At 47.9% G+C, this 15073-nt stretch overlaps 1 protein-coding gene across 4 annotated transcripts in view; it reads left to right on the top strand.

The window, feature by feature from the left end:
* The window catches only part of MROH2A (maestro heat like repeat family member 2A), a 41872-nt gene that overhangs the window by 25552 nt on the left and 1247 nt on the right, over positions 1-15073 (top strand). For 3 of the 4 annotated variants that reach the window (XM_081889559.1, XM_081889560.1, XM_081889558.1), the window contains 15 exons: positions 495-599; positions 1097-1220; positions 1863-1978; positions 3153-3305; positions 4963-5117; positions 6793-6910; positions 7493-7680; positions 8797-8934; positions 10689-10803; positions 11626-11772; positions 12305-12487; positions 12762-12917; positions 13454-13594; positions 14682-14784; positions 14977-15042. In XM_081889559.1, coding sequence (XP_081745685.1) covers positions 495-599; positions 1097-1220; positions 1863-1978; positions 3153-3305; positions 4963-5117; positions 6793-6910; positions 7493-7680; positions 8797-8934; positions 10689-10803; positions 11626-11772; positions 12305-12487; positions 12762-12917; positions 13454-13594; positions 14682-14784; positions 14977-15042 — 2008 coding nt within the window. The remainder of the gene's footprint in view (positions 1-494; positions 600-1096; positions 1221-1862; positions 1979-3152; positions 3306-4962; positions 5118-6792; positions 6911-7492; positions 7681-8796; positions 8935-10688; positions 10804-11625; positions 11773-12304; positions 12488-12761; positions 12918-13453; positions 13595-14681; positions 14785-14976; positions 15043-15073) is intronic. The other variant, XM_081889561.1, reaches the window with a different exon arrangement.

Genomic DNA, 15073 nt, shown 5'->3' with positions numbered 1-15073 from the left:
TCCATTAAGCTTCCGTTCAGAGCAAAGCAACGTACAACAAAAGATCAAAAACAACAGAGGCTCAGGCAGAATACAACACATTCTGAGGGGAGATAGAGAGACTCAGTTGGATTAGATCAGCTAAAGCTCTCTTGAGAAGGGAAAAGATCACTTTTGGGGGCTTTCTTGATCTCCGGAAGCAAAGGCATAGAGTGAATGTTTGCTGGAAGTGGGTTTCACAAATGCAGGGCCAACACCAAGCAGGCCCCATCTGGAATGATGAACTACTACACCCTGCAAGGGCCAAGAGCACTGCCCCCCAATCTTGAATCCAGCTCTGCTAGCAGGACATTCTCTAGACATGCACCACCCTCCAACTCGCTCTGTGGGGTTTCTGGGAGGGAGAAGCCTTGCCCGCAGTTAACCAGCATGGCTTCTGTGTTGCCAGGGCAAAGGCGGGCTGGTTCAGGCCAGGGGCTGATTGTTCCTCCCCCTCTCCTCCATTTCCCCCGCAGCTCCTGGGGTACTGGATGGTGTCGGAGCGGGAATGGGAGCGTGCCCGGGCTTTGCAGCTTGGGGTGCACTTGCTTCGGGCCCATTGCCAGAAGACCAGCGCTTCCGTGAGTAAGGCCATACTCAGATGGATCAATGGTCTCACTTGATATAAGGCAGCTTCTGGTGCTCCTACTTAACAGTCCTTGATTCCAAACCATGAGGACTAGAATCTTATTTTGGGAAAGGGTCATAGCTCAGATTTGCCTTGCATGCACAAGGTCCCAGGTTCAATCCCTGGCGTCTGCAAGTAAGGCAGGGAACACCCCCAGCCTGAAACTCTGGACAGGCACTGCTGCCAGTCAGTGGAGACAGTACTGAGCAAGATCAGTCAATGGTTTGACTCAGCACAAGGCAGCTTCCTGTGTTCCTAAAAAAATTACCAGTCCAAAGGTTGCTTCTTCTTAAAAGCCTGGCCTGGGTTCCTAGTTCATTCAGAATATTGAGGACCAGAATCTTGCTTTATTCCTGGGGGCAGAGTCTTAGCTGCCAGTCAGTGTGGACAATGCAGACAAATGGCCTGAACTGGTATATGGCAGCTTCCTCTCTCCCTCTTTTTGCACAGCCACGGATCCCCCCGGAGCAATTCAGCCGCCTGGCTGGGGCGCTGGGGCCTTTCACCTGGGACGTGCTGGGCAGCATCCGGCAGGGTGCCGTCGACTGCATCAGGGTCTTGCTAAGCACCCAAGGTGAGCTTGTCTAGCCCCTTTCGCAATGTAGGTCTTCCTTACTTGGGAGGAACTCCCCTCTCTATCCTCATCTGGAGAGCTGCTGCCAGTTGGTGCAGACAATATTGGGCTACAGGGACCAGTGTGCTAATTCACTATTTATTTAATCGTTCAATTAATTAACATGCCACCTTTATTTTCCAAAGATCTCAAGGTGGCGTACATGGTTCTCCCCCTCCCCATTTCACCCTCACAACAACCCTGTGAGGTAGGCTAGGCTAAGAGGTGGTGACTGGCCCCCAAGGTCACACCCAAGTGAGCTTCACGACTGAGCGAGGATGCTGCTGTGCCCAGATCCCATTTGCGGGCTTCCCATTAGGGAATCTAGTTGATCACTGTGAGAACAGGATGCCAGATGGTACAGAAGGCATAGAATTATAGTGTTGGAAGGGGTTCTCCAAGGGTCATCAACTCCCTGCAAGCCAGGAATCACAGCTCAAGAATCCCCTGACAGAGGACCACCCAACCTCTGCTTCAAAACCTCCAATGAAGGAGAGTCCATCAGCTTCCGAGGGTGTCCATCCCATGGTCAAGTGGCTCTTGTCATCAGAGAGTTCTTTCTGATGTTGAGTCGGAATCTCCCTTCTTGGGTATCTCCTGCAGGCACCCAAAGGCCAAGGGGCCGCTTGGTGGCCTGGCAGCTCCACTGCATCCAGCGCAAGCTCCGGAGCGAGAGCAGCCCCCGGGAGGTGCGCACGGCCTCCCTCCAGCTGGCGAAGGTATTGTAGGGTGGGGACCTCAGGAGGAAGGTGCTTGGGAGAAGGTATCAACCTGGAGAATAGCACCCCTAGGCAGGATTCATCCTCCTGGGGTGGTGGATCATGTGGCAATGGACACGTGCCTTGGCCCTGGGTGATGCCAGTGCCAGCCAAGGGTTGCCACCTTTTAGGCAAGGCAGAAGTTCAACAGGTGCAGCTAAGAGGTTCCGTAATGAGAAAAGCACCCGCTTTCCCCATGTCTACCCATTGTTGTGCTCTTAAAGCAGGCATGGCCAAAGTTGGCCCTCCAGCTGTTTTGGGACTACAACTCCCATCATCCCTAGCTAACAGTGGTCAGGGATGATGGGAATTGTAGTCCCGAAACAGCTGGAGCGCCACGTTTGGCCATGTCTGCCTTAAAGCAATGGGCAAAGCCAGATAGGTAGCAGTCCTTTTGAAGAGCTGGATCGACCCACCAACGTCCTGCTGTAATAAACACTGGGAGCTGGGACTGGGATCAGGAGTCCCAAATCCAAGCCCTAGCCCTTAACCACAAGGCCTAGGAGAGGTCTCCTGCAAGCTACGTGTATCAGGCAAAATGTGCATACCAAAAAAGAAAACATCTACACTAACAAGCTGACAGATTTTGTTTCTTTATTGCATGTATATCCCACCTTTTTCTCCAAGGAGCTCAAAGTGGCATCCATGGTTCACCCCCTCCTCATTTAATCCCCACAACAACCCTGTGAGGTAGGTTAGGCTGAGAGGCAGGGACTGCCCCCCCCCAAGTCACACCAGGTGAATTTTCTCTCCCCATTCTCTGGCCTCATCTTCTGCCAGGCAGCCATCCCAGTGAAACCCAGAGAAGGGCAGGTAGGCAGGCAAGACTCTGGCAGGGGGCTTTTGGGAGTTGGGGGGGGGAGAGAGATCCTTCTTTTAACCCTACTCTCACCTCCATGTAGGATCCCAGGAGATCCACTTGCAGGCACCTTGCTTGGTAAATATAGTGACAAAACTATTTCAACCCTCTCATACACCTATCCCTGCTTCCCACCCCCCAAGATACCCCCAGAACCTCCATGACCCTAAGTTAGGTCACAGCACCTGCCCAAGGAAGGAGAGGGTGTGGAGATGACAACCAAAGGTGGGGCGCATCTGAGCACTTTCTCCCCACTACCTGCCTGCCCTGGCTCAGGTTGTCAGCCGCGCTCTGCCCCCGCAAGAGATCCTGGCCTTCCTGCGCACCTTGCTGGAGCAGCTGAGAGCCGTGAGCCCCACCTGCGACCAGGCCGTCCTCCTGTGGTTTGAGGTGGTCGTGAAGGAGCAGAGGGCAGCCTTGAAGGACAAGGTAAGCGCCAGGTGAGGGAGGGACTTGACCAGCAGTTCGCAAAGTGGGAGGTAGCACCCCCCTGGGAGGCAGTGGGATTACCTAGGGAGGTGCTAAGAGGCAAGTGGGTGGCTGGGGGCTGCTAGAGGTGTAAACAGCGATCAGGCTATCGCTGAGTCGTTCATCGATGTTGATTTAATTCAACAAAACAGTTTGAAATGGATTTTGAATAAATGTGCAATTAATCAATACCGTTTTGGATGTCATTGTGTTACTATCTTCCACAGTGGGTGGTGCAAAATGATTTCTGTAAGGTAGGATAGTGGGGTACTGGGGTACTGAGTTTATGGAATCAACCAAAAAAGTTTGGGAAACGCTGGGTTAGACCTAAAGGGATTTCAGATTTTGTTGCATGAAAATGTATGAAATAAATGTATAAATAAATGTATAAAATAAAGCCTGTACTTGGTCCTGCACTTCCTAGAAACCTACAATTGTAGAGTTGGAAGGGACCCCAAGGGTCATCTAGTCCAACCCCCTGCAATGCAGGAATCACAGCTAAAGAATCCTGACAGATGGCCATCCAACCTCTGTTTTAAAAGTTCTAGTGAAGGAGAATCCACCACTTTCCAGGGGCGTCTGTATCACTTCATTATCATTTTTCTCCCTATGACAGCTATGGAGGCCAGTTTGAGAGCTGGATTACCAAAGAGGTGAATGAGACCCCATTTTAGTTCCAGCTTCTGGGCTTCCCATAAGCCTCATGAGAAAAGGATGCTGGGTCTAGCAGACCCTTCTGATGATCTTGTGAGATAACCAGCCTCATATAACCAACATACCAAAGTCTAATTAACACATGAAGGGGTTAATATCATAGAATAAGCTGTCCTGCCAAGCTTATCTGTGTCCACTTAGTTTACATTGGGAGGAAATCGGTAAGCTAGCCTATTGTTGCACCTTCAATCAACCTGAGAAGCTCAGCTTGTGAAGAGGTTTTGAGCTGGTTGCTCCAGCTCAAACTGCATGGCTCTCAGCAGCCATTTTTGAGCTCCTATACCAATAATTTAGGAACTTCCACCGCTTTGGAAGTAAATAGTTTCACTGCCTGTGCAACCTGTCTGACTGATGTATGGGAAAGCACATGAACCTGACCTTTGGAGAGTTTGTAAATAAACCATTTTTAGCTTACTAAACGTGTGATCTATTCCTATGCTGGGGGAAGAGGGGACTATTTTGGAACTCACTTGGAAATACGTATTTTTAAAAGTCTAACGGCCTATATTTCCATGCTTTGCTTTGCTGCATGTTTTGTGATTTTAGATCAGGCATAGGCAAAGTCCAGCCCTCCAGATGTTTGGGACTACAATTCCCATCATCCTTAGCTAACAGGACCAGTGGTCAGGGATGATGGGAATTGTAGTCCCAAACATCTGGAGGGCTGGACTTTGCCTATGCTTGTTTTAGATCTCTTCTGGGGTTCTCTCACCAAAGAGTACTTGCCGCAAACCTGGATTTGGCATCCAGGGAATACTCCTTTCCATGTTTCTATTCCTCCCCACACCTGAACCAACATGTATTATGATGCTGGACATAAGAAGGCTTCTCTTATGCTCCTAGAAATGGCACCCCAAATATATGAGGGTTACAGAGCTTCTCCCCCCCCCCTTGTCCTTTCTAGATCCCCGACCTGGTGGCCGTCATTTGCTCCTATGTGCAGCAATCAGAGGATGCAACTCAGCGCCATTCCCTGGCCCAGGCCGTCTGTGTGCTGACGGAGCGCCACTGCAGGGCGGTCTGTGCCACCCTCCTTCAGCAGGCCCTCCTCCCAGACAGGTGAGTGCAAGACTCCCAGGGCTCAGAAGCAGGTGTCGGGAGTTTGCTCTGCTCTTCGAACTGGAACCCAAGCCCCCCATGCCACCCCCACCCAAGAAAAACCCTCCTCCTAAAACAACAGGGGGCGATGCACTTCCAGTTAGAAGATGGCACCTGAAGCACGTCTCCTGTGAGCCTCAGCAGAGTGAGTAGGAGCTTTTAAAAAATAAGGGGGGAAGACACACTCCCGGAAAACTAGCTTATATCCCAGCCAGATAAGGACTCCAGGAGTTGCCGGACGGCACTTTAAACATTCTCCTTTCCTTTGAGACTCTTCAATGAAAATTACTTTTTTATTCAAAATTAAAATAAAACATATTATCTAGAAACATATCATCCTTATTTCCCCCTTTTCCCCTCCCCCTCCCCCCACAGATCCCACCCCCCCCCGACTTCCCTCAGTACCAGTCTTTGATTTCTCTAAAAATGCTGTTTTCTGCATGTTACACAGTTGTATAGATCCTCAAACTATTTAAGTAATAATTATCAATAAAAAGTTTGTGAATGTTTATTCAAAACCAGCCAAGGAGTCCAGTTTGCTTTGTTGCATCTTCAAATACTTTGTAAAGGGTCCCATTCATCTTTAAAGTCACAGTTATCCTTATCCTGTAGCTTGTATGTCAGCCTTTGAGGCTCTTCTAAAGCCCCTTTGAAATCCCACTGAAGCCCACCAAAACTCTTTGAGTTGCAGATAGGTAGCCGTGTTGGTCTGCCATAGTCAAAACAAAATTTTTTTCCCTTCCAGTAGCACCTTAAAGACCAACTAAGTTAGTTCTTGGTATGAGCTTTCGTGTGCATGCACACTTCTTCAGATACACTGAAACAGAAGTTTCCAGACCCTTCTATATAGTGAGAAGGTGGGGAGGGGTATTACTCAGAAGGGTGGTGGGAATGGGTGATTGGCAGATAGCTGTGATGAGCCTGTTGACGACTCTTAACGACTGCAATAGGTCTTACAGGAAAAAGCAAGGGGTGAGAAGGTGAAAAATGGCTTTGTCATGTATAATGAGATAAGAATCCAATCAAAACAAAACAAAAATCCTTCCAGTAGCACCTTAAAGACCAACTAAGTTAGTTCTTGGTATGAGCTTTCGTGTGCATGCACACTTCTTCAGATACACACAAAAATTTACACAATTTTTTTTTTTGACTATGGCAGACCAACACGGCTACCTATCTGTAAGAAGAATCCAATGTCTTTGTTCAGACCAGGTCTCTCCATAGTTTTAAGTTTGGTAATAAGTTGCAATTCAGCAGCTTCTCTTTCCAGTCTATTTCTGAAATTCCTTTGTAGTAGAACAGCTACTTTGAGATCTTGTATAGAATGTCCTGGGAGTTTGAAGTGTTCTCCTACTGGTTTCTCTGTCTTGTGGTTCCTGATGACAGGAAAACTCTTTGAGGTTACCTAAAACTATCTGAGGCTACTTACAATGCTCCGAGTTTCTTTCAAACAAAGCCCTCAAATATACAGATAGGACAAAGTACCCCAAATCTAGTCCGGGGATGGTATTCACAACATGGGGTGCCTCTACACAGTATTTTGTTGGCATCTGTACTGGAAATCCAACTCTTGGCGCCGTTCCTGCAGAGCGGCACTCTTTCTCCGGGTCTACTGACCATCTGTGCCATTCCCCAGGGCAAGGATGGAGCTCTTGGTGGCTGTAGCAACGTACAAGGATAAGAGTGAACCTGTCCTGAGGCATCTGCTCAACGTGGTGAGAGGGGAAGGAAGCGGCACCCACAGCTACGTCATGGTGAGGGCTCTGCTAAGAGTAATGGTTGAATGTGCCTTGAAATGGAAATTCTAATGGGCCTGTATTGAATACAGGCAACTCTCCGTGGGCTCGGGGGTTGGGCTCTGGGTCATGGCATGAAATTGCGTCAATCGTCAATCCACCCATTGACATTGGAGAGAGACTGAGTTGAGAAATAAGACCAAGGGTACATATTGATATAGGAATGTATTAGATAAAATGTAAAGAAATATACAATAATAAGAGTACATTCATTTGTGAAAAAGGAATATACAACGGGATAGACAGGAAGTCCAAAGTGTTGGTACATATATGATTTTGGAATAGTTTTTTTGTCCTTGTTTCTTTTCTTTAGGTACATAAACTTTGTATACATTCCGAAAATTGTATTATAATAAGCCTTGTGATGTAATATGATAATGTTTACCGAGTTAGCATAAGAACGTTACTAAATAAATAAAACTCAAAAAAAAGAAGGAAAACAGAACGAAAGAAATTGCGTGAAATCAGAAATAAAAAAAAAACAAAGTTTTATTTAAAAAGTTTTTGCATTAAATAAATAAATAAATACCCCTGTTCCAGGCTCTTGTGTCCCTCCGGGAGGGAGTCCTGGCTCTGGAGGGCTGCACAAACCGGCTCCCGCTGCTCTCAAAGCTGTGCCATGCTCTCTTGTGCCAACTCAGCAGCACGGACCTGAATGCAGAGATGCCCGACCCTTCTTCTCTGAAAAGGATGGCGTGCAGCAGGATGGTGCCGCTGGAGCCCCGCAGGTAGCGCCCGTCTTCCGTCAGTCCCGGGTGGCGTCTCCTTCCGCTGCCCTTCCCCACAAGTGCACTCTTTGTGGGGCTTCCTGTGCGTTTTCCCCAGAAGCTGCCGTAAGTTAAGAATGCTGCAGCACGATTGCTGAGAGCCTTGTCGAAATGCAACACCTCTGCTCAGAGAGCTGCACTGGTTGCCCGTCTGCCACTGGGCCAAGTTCAAGGTGTTCCTAGAAGCATATAAAGCCCTTAACCACTTGGGAGCAGTTTACCTGCAACATCAGCTTATCCCACTTCTGCCCACTCAAACGCTTCAGTCTGCAGAACTGGCACTGCGACGGGTGCCACATAACCCCTCTTCTGTGTTTGTAAGAACTCAGTCTTTTAGTGTGGCAGCACTTACACTTTGGAACTCCCTGCCTCTTGACACCAGGCAGGTGCCTTCTTCAGTGTCATCTTTTCAAACCACTCTTGTTCAGACAAGCCTAACTAGACCTTCAGAAAATCAATGCGAGTTTTCTTCTCTATTTAGGGGACGCAGGTGGCGCTGTGGGTTAAAGCCTCAGCGCCTAGGACTTGCCGATCAAAAGGTCGGCGGTTCAAATCCCTGTGGCGGGGTGCGCTCCCGCTGCTCGGTCCCAGCGCCTGCCAACCTAGCAGTTCGAAAGCACCTCTAGGTGCAAGTAGATAAATAGGGACCGCTTACCAGCGGGAAGGTAAACGGCGTTTCCGTGTGCGGCTCTGGCTCGCCAGATGCAGCTTTGTCACGCTGGCCACGTGACCCGGAAGTGTCTCCGGACAGCGCTGGCCCCTGGCCTCTTGAGTGAGATGGGCGCACAACCCCAGAGTCTGTCAAGACTGGCCCGTACGGGCAGGGGTACCTTTACCTTTACCTTTACCTAACTTTTCAAAAGCCTTAAATTGTTCTTGTGAGTTCTTCTTAATAATAATTTTGTTGTTTTATCTTTTTTTGCAAAATGCTTTGAGGTTTCTTTCTCCCTTTTTTTAAAAAAAATCAAGCTGCATGTAAATGTTATGAAATTAAATAAACAAATAAGGGGGGCGGGACAAGGGCTCTGCCTGGCTCCAAACTGACTGGGGAAAGGAGTCTTTGGTTTTGTCTCCCAGGCAGGCTGTGCTGGTGCTACAAGCTGCCCTCAGCAGAGCTCTCCCGGAATCGGCGGGGGAGATGGATGTCTCGGGAGACACCTGGACCTTCCTGATGCAGCCAGGCAGTTACCTGAAGGGTGTCGCCCTCTTAGCCAGGTGATTCTTGTGCTCAGATCCTATCTGTGGGTTCCAATAGGCCTCTGGATGACCACGGGGTCAGGGGTGCAACTTGAATAAAATATATTTTTTATTTTAGAATTTTTTTAGCATACAATATTATTTGCATTCATCCCTAACAAATTACATATCTTTATAGGGGTTCTTCTGACCCCCAGACTCCCCCCCCCCCCCACCCCTGGTTTCCAATATTTATCTCTTATCTTTTCTGCAACTAAATACTTTTATTCAATCTATTAAGTTTCCTTCTTCAATACTCCTTTATCAATACCCTGGGCATATAACATTCTTGCCACTGTTGTCGCATACATAAATAAGACCTTTTTCTCCTTCGGAATCTCTTATCCTATTACTGTATACCTAATAGGTTTTTTAACAAAAGTTATTTTAAACATTTTTTTAGATCATTGTTAATCATTTCCCAGAAGGCTTTTGCTGACTTACAGGTCCACCACATATGATAAAATGTACCCTCTTTCTCTTTACATTTCCAGCATAAATTAGACATTTTAAATACAGTACGTTTTTACAAGTCTTGTCTTGTAGGAGTTAAGTACCATTGGCACATTATTTTCATATAGTTCTCTTTTAACGAACAGCAAGCAGTAAATAGTAAATCTGCTTTCCATAACTTTTCCCATGAATCAAACTGTATATTATGACCCACATATTTTGCCCAATGTATCATTACTGATTTTACCTCTTCTTCTTTTGTCTCCCATTCCAGCAACATTTTGTATACTTTTGACAGAACCTTTGCATTATTTTCCAACAGATTTTTATGTAATCTTGATAATTCATTCCTAAATCCCACTCCTTTATCCATTTTTAAAATATCATTTAGTTGGTGGTATTGGAGCCAATCAGTAAGTAAATGTCTTATATTCTCATATTTCTTCAATTTCAACTGATTTCCCTCCTCCACCAACAACTCTCTATATGTTATCCATTCTTTTTCCATATTTATTTTTTTCCGCTGAGAATGCTTCTAGTGGTGATATCCACCAGGGGGGTCTTATTTTCTAATAGATTCCTATACTTTCCCCATATAGAATATAATGATTTTCTAACAATATGAATCATGAAACCCTTATGTACCTTCGTTTTTCCATACCATAAATATGCATGCCACCCAAATCTGTTATCATAACCTTCCAGATTTAAGATATCTGGGTTCTTTAAACTCATCCATTCTTTAATCCAACAGATACAGGATGCTTCATAATATAATTTTAAGTCTGGTAGGGCAAATCCACCTCTTTCCTTTGCCTCTGTTAACAATTTATATTTAATCCTAGGTTTCTTTCCCTACCAGACAGACTTAAATATATCTTTTTGCCATTGTTTGAAGTGCCCTGTTCCGTTAAGTATCGGTATCAACTTGAATACAATATGGGGGGGGTTGAGCCCCGCCCTGCATAATCAATCACATGACGTGTCATTTATGCTGCTGGGCTTCGTTGAAAATGGCTTCTCCATGCAAACCAGGAAGTGACCTCTCCAGACAACAGAACAACTCTTCTTTTCTTATCACTGTGGTTGTGATCTCCCGGGTGACACGGACACCATTAGGCAGTTGAATGTTCATGCATACTCTGTCCATTTCCTGTCTCCCCTACAGTGCTCCATGCAGCCCCGGGAGCTGGCAACCCACGTTACGCCACTGGGCCATTGTCCTGATCCAGCAGGCTCTTCTATGTTCTTATCGTTCCTTTTTCCCCCCTGCCCCTCAGGTCCATGGCATGGTCACAGAACCCCCTCATCGATGACCTCCTGCGTCACCTCCTGCCCCATCTCAGTTCCTCCAGAACAACCTACAGAGACCTCAGCCTGGTCTTCTGCATGGAGGTATTGTATTTACTGCTATTGTATAAGCATCTCCCTAAGGACTTTCCATGTTTCTTTCTTATTTTTTATATAAATTTTTATTAGGTTTTTTTTTAACATATCATTTTCAACAATAATTAAACATACTTTTACATCTTATACAGGTTTTTTTACTTCCATCAATCACATCTGAAAATTTTCCAATCTATTCACTTAATATACATTTCTTACTTTCACCATTACATTTAAATCTCATAACTAATACAGTGGTACCTCGGGTTACATACACTTCAAGTTACATTCACTTCAGGTTACAGACTCCGCTAACCCAGAAATATTACCTCGGGTTAAGAACTTTGCTTCAGGATGAGAACAGAAATCGTGCAGCAGCAGCACAGCGGCAGCAGGAGGCCCCATCAGCTAAAGTGGTGCTTCAGGTTAAGAACAGTTTCAGGTTAAGAACGGACCTCCAGAACGAATTAAGTACTTAACCCGAGGTACCACTGTATCTCTATTCTTTCTCTATTTTGCAATATTTCATATGTTTCCCCTTACAAAACTTCTTGTAGTCCTACTAGCGTAATTTGTTGATTACAGTTGCTCTTTAAATAGTTTGTATATTTCTTCCAATCTTCTGTGAATCTCTGGTCCTGCAGGTTTCGAATCCTTCCTGTCATTTTATCTAATTCTGCTTCCATTTCTGGGCTAACAATACTCTTGCCGCTGTTGTTGCATATAAAAACCATTTAACATCTTGTCTATTAGGACTTTCCACGTTTTCATTTTGTGGGTGTTGGGAAGTTTAGTGCAGGAGTTTACGGATGGTTCCTTTGCTTGGCTCAGATCCCAGGCCACTCTTTGCTTCACACACCAGAGATGCTCAACCTCCTTCTGCAAGAGATGCTGGCCAGGTCCCAGGATGGCAGCACCACCCTGCGAGCCCTGGCGCTCCGAGGCCTGGGGAACGTGGCAACAGAAGCGCCCCATGAGGTAGTTCAAGGGATTCCAAATGGGACCTTAGCTGGTGATGAAGGGCAGGGCTGTGTGTGTGTGTGTGTGTGTGTGTGTGTGTGTGAGAGAGAGAGAGAGAGAGAGAGAGAGAGAGAGAGAGAGAGATCCAAAACTTTAGCTGTGCAGCAGTTCAAAGCTGCTTATCATAGCTCAGGAAGCAACTGATGTCTTGCAAGGAACTCTAGATTTTTTAGGGTGGGTGGGAAATGAACCCTGGTCTCTCTCAGGTCCTAGTCCAACACTCTAACCATTACACCACACTGCTGTGGGTGTGACCAGTGTGAATGAATTAAAGAGGAGGCAATGGAGAGGGGGAATAGAAAAGAAGTGAGAAGTGCAGCTAGGTGGGGTGGGAGCTCTGCATATTGTCCTGAAGCCCCCTGGCAAACGGTTTGCTGCCAGCCACTAGATCAGGCCCCTCCAGCCAATCCTGGGAGGTTTCCTGGGCGGGGGAGACTCTGTAGATGTAGGGGCACCCCAGCCACTGAGGGCTGAGGGCTTTTCTCCGTAGGTGAAGAAGCACCAGGAGTCTTTGCTGGCGACTCTGCTCCAAGCTGCGGGCAATGATGCCAGCCCTGAAGTGGCCTGTGAGAGCCTGTGTGCCCTGGGCAAGCTGTGGGGATGTATCGGGAGACGACACAGAGTTCGTGCTCTCCAGGCCGTAGCCGGCCAGTCCCGTGGGCACCTCTGGCACGTGAGTTGGCCCTTTCTTTCTGATCAAAGTCAAAGCAAAGGCTCCCCTAGCCCAGAGTCCTGTTTCTGACCTTCTGGAAACCCAGGAAGGGGAGGGTCCATTTTCCTTGCCAAGTGCTTCTCAGCGACTGGTAATTCTGAGACTGGCCCGGGAAAATTGGGGCACTTGGAGAGTGTGGGTGCTTCCCTGTGTCCCACTCGGTCCTAGCAAGTGGTGACCTTTCCCCCTTTCTTAAGATCTTCTCATTCCCCACTCCCACCCCTTCCTGCTGTAGGTGGACGATTCCCTCCGCCAAGCTGCCTTTGAGCTCTTGGGCCAGCTGGCCAGGGCAACTCAGCCGGAGGAGGCCAAGTCCTTTGCCAAAGAGGTGGGGAGGTCTTTGACTGCCCTCCTGCTGCACTTCAGGGAACCCAGCCCCACTGTGGCCAAGGTACAGCATCATACCTGCACCCCTCTCCTTGAGCCTCCTGCTCCCAGACACTCTACCTGTGCACCAGGAAACCAGGCAGCTGTCAAGAGACCAGGGGTCAACATAACAGCATCAGTAGATCCCTGCTGCGTCAGACCAATGCCCCATCTAGTCCAACACCCTGTTCTCATAGTGGCTGACCAGATGCAAGCAATTCTCCCCTTCTGCCATTTCGAGAAACTGGTATTCAGAAGCGTCACTGCTTCTAAGAAATGACAGACGAGCTGCTATTGTTGTTTATGTTGTCTTAAATTACATTTACGACCCTGTTCCAACTTAACATTAGGGAGAACTTCCAGACATTTAAGAGCCATTTAGCTGCGATTCCTGCATTGCAGGATGTTGGGCTAGATGGCCTTTGGGGGCCCCTTCAGTTCTATGAAATTGTAATTCTGCACCCAATCAGCTAGAATTACCAAGTCCTCCCCACCCCTCCTTCCGCAGTCTATGCCAGGTGGGGCCAGACAGAGTGTGACCCTCCCGGTCTCTTCCACCAGGCCTGCTCCATTGCCTTCGCGTCATGTGCCCCCTTCGTGGGCCTGCAAGACCTCACAGGGGACATGGAGGCTGGGCAGCTGCTGGCGGATGTCTCTGGTGCACGTCACATCCACTTGATGGGCAAAGTGTGCCGACAGCTGGTGAGTGAGCCTATAAGCTGGGACAAGGCACCACCTCTTGCCACCATGGCTAGGAAACCTTCTCTCAGCTGCCTCCTGGCAACCAGGAATGCCTTTCTCTCTGGGGCCTTCCTCTCATGCTGGTCTTCCTCTCCTGCTCTTCTCTCTGTTCACCCTAAACCATGAGAACCAGAAACTTAGAGCACCTTTGAGATGCTGTCCCCAGGGAGACCCAACTGGGCATCCTTGACCCTAATATTTAGGTGCCAGGTGAAAACATTTTTTCATTTATTTAATCTTGTTGCCTTCCTACAAGCGTTAGAGCAGGCACCCCCAAACTCGGCCCTTTAGATTTTTGGGACTACAATTCCCATCATCCCTGACCACTGGTCCTGTTAGCTAGGGATGATGGGAGTTGTAGTCCCAAAACATCTGGAGGGACGAGTTTGGGGGTGCCTGTGTTAGAGCAAAGGCAGAGTGAAACTAGAACCCTTTCCAGAGAGAGAGAGGGGGGGGGGTCAAACTGTTTTAACTGGAAGGAAAGTGCCACTAGCCCCTGTTCTTTTCTACCTTAGGTGCCTCCAAACTTGCTGCTTCTTTTGCTCCAAGAGAATTAAGGGAGCATCTAGGCCATCTCTTTGGGGCAGGATTCAGTCACATCCCAGCAAATTCATGCTTCCGCCATCACAGCCAATTTGCAGCCCTGTCACACTTCTACAACAGTTCAGACTTTTTTGTGATAAGGAGAGCTATGGGGAAATGCACCTGCAGAAGTCTAACCTTCCAAGAAACAAATGGGGGCAGATATTCCTGATTGCTGCATTGCAAGGGTCTGTTAGCCGTGATTCCTCCACTGCAGGGGGTTGGACCCTTAACCCTTGGGGTCCCTGCCAATTCTATGATTCCATGACCTTGGAAAGTGGTGGACTCTCCTTCATTGGAGGTTTCCAAACAAGAGTTTGGATGGCCCATCTGCTAAGGATTCTTTAGCGTTGATTCCTGCATTGCAGGGGGTTGGACTAGATGGCCCTTGGGATACCTTCCAACTCTACAGTTCTGTTATTCTTTGACAATGGACCTGATGTGGCCTCCCCCCGATTTCTCCTAGGCTAAGACGAATCCAGCGCTCTTGGGGGCCATCCTGGCTGATGTGCCCCAGTACCTGTGCTGTACCTGGGAAGGAGTTCAGATTGCAGCCTGCAAGCTGGCCGGTGTGTGTCTGCACATGAAGGAGGAGGAGACCAATGGCCCCCTCTCTCTCTTTGGACGAGAGGCTAGAGGCGGTGGGGAGGGGTATCATTCCCCCACCCCTAGCACCAGAGATGGGAGTCCATGAAAGGGAGGCCTGGAGTTGGCAACCCTGCCCTGGATTGAGACCCAGGTGTCCCCTTTATTCCTGCAAGGAATCCTTGTGAAGACAGCGGACACTCAGCACCTCCGACAGCTGGATCTGGACCGGCTCCTGGTAGGTGAGTGTTGCCACCAGATGTATCCCATGGG

This window comes from Podarcis melisellensis (genome assembly GCF_964234715.1).
Source record: "Podarcis melisellensis genome assembly, chromosome: 15".
Taxonomy (NCBI): Eukaryota; Metazoa; Chordata; class Lepidosauria; order Squamata; family Lacertidae; genus Podarcis; species Podarcis melisellensis.
Note: the sequence above shows the minus strand (reverse complement) of the source record. Positions and strands in the feature narration are given on the sequence as shown.